The 2,478-nt window shown below is 37.1% G+C and overlaps 1 protein-coding gene across 1 annotated transcript; it reads right to left on the bottom strand.

The window, feature by feature from the left end:
• Window positions 1-859: 859 nt before the first annotated feature.
• Window positions 860-1,800, bottom strand: LOC131047081 (transcription factor bHLH36-like). Its single transcript, XM_057980909.2, has 3 exons — window positions 1,453-1,800; window positions 1,009-1,359; window positions 860-925 (listed from the first exon to the last, which is right to left on the bottom strand). The coding sequence occupies exons 1-3, from the start codon at window positions 1,798-1,800 to the stop codon at window positions 860-862; spliced, it is 765 nt and encodes a 254-aa protein (XP_057836892.1).
• Window positions 1,801-2,478: the final 678 nt, after the last annotated feature.

Here is a 2,478-nt window from a genome sequence, read left to right as displayed (position 1 = left end):
TACACTTATTTATATTTGACATTGATTATCAAACCTCATTCAAGAAATATTTGTGTACTTTCAACTTTAACTTATTACCTAGTCATAAGTCCTAGAATCTTAAATTGTGAGTCTGCTTCTCTTGAAGATAGAATCTCAACATCTCTGTGAGTGTGAGATCCTTCCATCTAACAATAAGAACCTGCAATTTAGTTCTGTCTATTTCTAATTTTCTACTTTCAACTTCAACTTATTATCTAGTCATAAGCAAGTCCTACAGTCTTTAAATGTGAGACCGCTTCTCTTGAAGATAGAATCTCAACATCTGTGAGGTGTGAGATCCTTCCATCTACCAATAAGAACTTGCCTTTTACATGTGTCTATTTCTAATTTTCTGGTAAGTGTTTTGTTTCACATAACGGGAAATTGACAACCATTGACAACCATTCTAGTTACATACTGCTAGTTATAGACACTGTAGTTCCTCCTTTCACCATGTACATCTGATGCTGTATGAAGGTTTTGTCCATCTCCAAATCTGTTGGGTTTTATCACAACCTCACACCAAAAATAGAATACGCATTTTTGCGCTTAGCCATAATATATACTCCGGGATTAAACATATGGAAGGAAAGCAATTAACATTGAATATCATTACCCTCGTTTAGTAAAAGTTCTCAACCACATATTTCCGATTGCAAAATTGTCAATCGTGATAAGTGGTCAAGCTTAATGTTTAGAGACATGGCTAGCTGATGATTTAAAGAGGAAAGCTTGTGTCGTAAGATGATATTAATTAGCAACAACGTAAATTGAAAATTTGTGAACGGATACATTTAACTTACTAAGATTTATCAGCTTCAAAAACCTCACCATTGATTTACATGATCAAATGCCGAAGTTTTACATAGAGTCCTTCCATGTTAGTAGCTTTAGGGTATGAAGCCTGTAAAATTCAATAAAACCAAAATATTTAGAGTCCTTCACAGAAGAAAGCATGCAATCTATAGGGTATGGTAAGAAAGATACCTTGGTATGTACTGTAATGAAGACACTTTCACTAATTGAAGAAAAAGAAGCGCTCAGGATTTCAAGTCTAGCTTCTTCCAACGCCACAGCAACATCAGACAGAGCAATCTGACTTTTGAGAGCATTTATAGTGACCTGAAATGTGGCTGAACCAAGTGATATTATTTTAACAGATGGAAAACCCTCATCTGATCCGAGTAATTGCAGGGGCTCGGGAATATTGACTCCCTTATAACAAACTGCTCGTGTGTTTATATCATCTCTTTGCTTGGTAAGATCTTTGATCTGGTTCTCCAGATAACGAACGTAATTAACTGCCTCCAGCACTTGGTCTGACAGTGAACGCTTTCCCTGCAAAAGCAAATATTGCAAACTCAAAGTAAAAGAAAACCCACCACAGACCCTCTTTTATTCATAAAATATACGAGATGAAGAAAATCATACCTTAAGACTTTCTTGGGGAAGTAAAGATCTCAGTTCTGAACAGAGAGAATTCATGTCCTTCCGGCGTTGCCTTTCAGTCACTTTGTGAACGACTTTCTTAGCTGGATGCGCCACTGGTTTCTTCCCTTTGGAGTGAATAGACTTGCCCAAGGTTTCCAAATACCTAGGGTTACCATCAGGGTTACTTGATATATTCTGATAGTGTTCCACAACATTTTCATTACATTCCTGGAGATGGGTATGTTGAAAAAGGTAGCTTGATGGCAAAGAGTTGAATTTTAAGAGTTCATTATTCTCCGATTCATCGTTATTGGAGTGGAAAGTCGTGAAATAGGGAAAACTGGCCATTTTCGTTTACTGGGTTTAGCAAAGAGCGAGAAAGAGATGTGCTACCTGCTACTAGAACTGGGTGGGTCTAAGATGGGCCTTTAAAAGGTTAGAGGATTAGGGTCGATCGATTCTCAGTTTCAATTGGTATGCCAACTGTGGAATACCAACTAGGAATTAGGTTTAGAGACCGATCTTGCACCTACTACTGGAGCCCAGGTTGTCAGGGCTAAAGAAGACCGAATCATTTATCATAAGGAGAGATGTTGTGGGATCAAGAAAGATCTTGTGACTAAGGATTAGGAATTTAGGGTTAGAACTGGTCAAAGCTTAGACTTAGAGGGAGCTCTAAAATATTCAATAATGTTTTATGTCAAAGTTTGGCTTTTCTCTAAACTGAGAATAGTTCCAAATAAAAGTCGCGTGGATTGAGATTCTGCTGATTGAATTGGCTATGTATTGTTTGAATAGTCAGATACAAATAATGTTATAAAACCTCAAATGATTGCACTGAGTTTGACAAGATTAGTTTATTCTTTATAGCCATTTCTTTTTCCTCTTATTATTTATGCTTCTGATTGACAAGGATACACGTTGGTAGACTCAATAATACACGTAAGCGTCCATGTGACCGTGATAGGCGAGAGAAAACACAAGTTGGGTATTCTTTGCAAGAGCCATGTCATAGATTTCTATGGA

Source organism: Cryptomeria japonica, chromosome 11 (assembly GCF_030272615.1).
Source record: "Cryptomeria japonica chromosome 11, Sugi_1.0, whole genome shotgun sequence".
Classification (NCBI taxonomy): Eukaryota; Viridiplantae; Streptophyta; class Pinopsida; order Cupressales; family Cupressaceae; genus Cryptomeria; species Cryptomeria japonica.
Note: the sequence above shows the minus strand (reverse complement) of the source record. Positions and strands in the feature narration are given on the sequence as shown.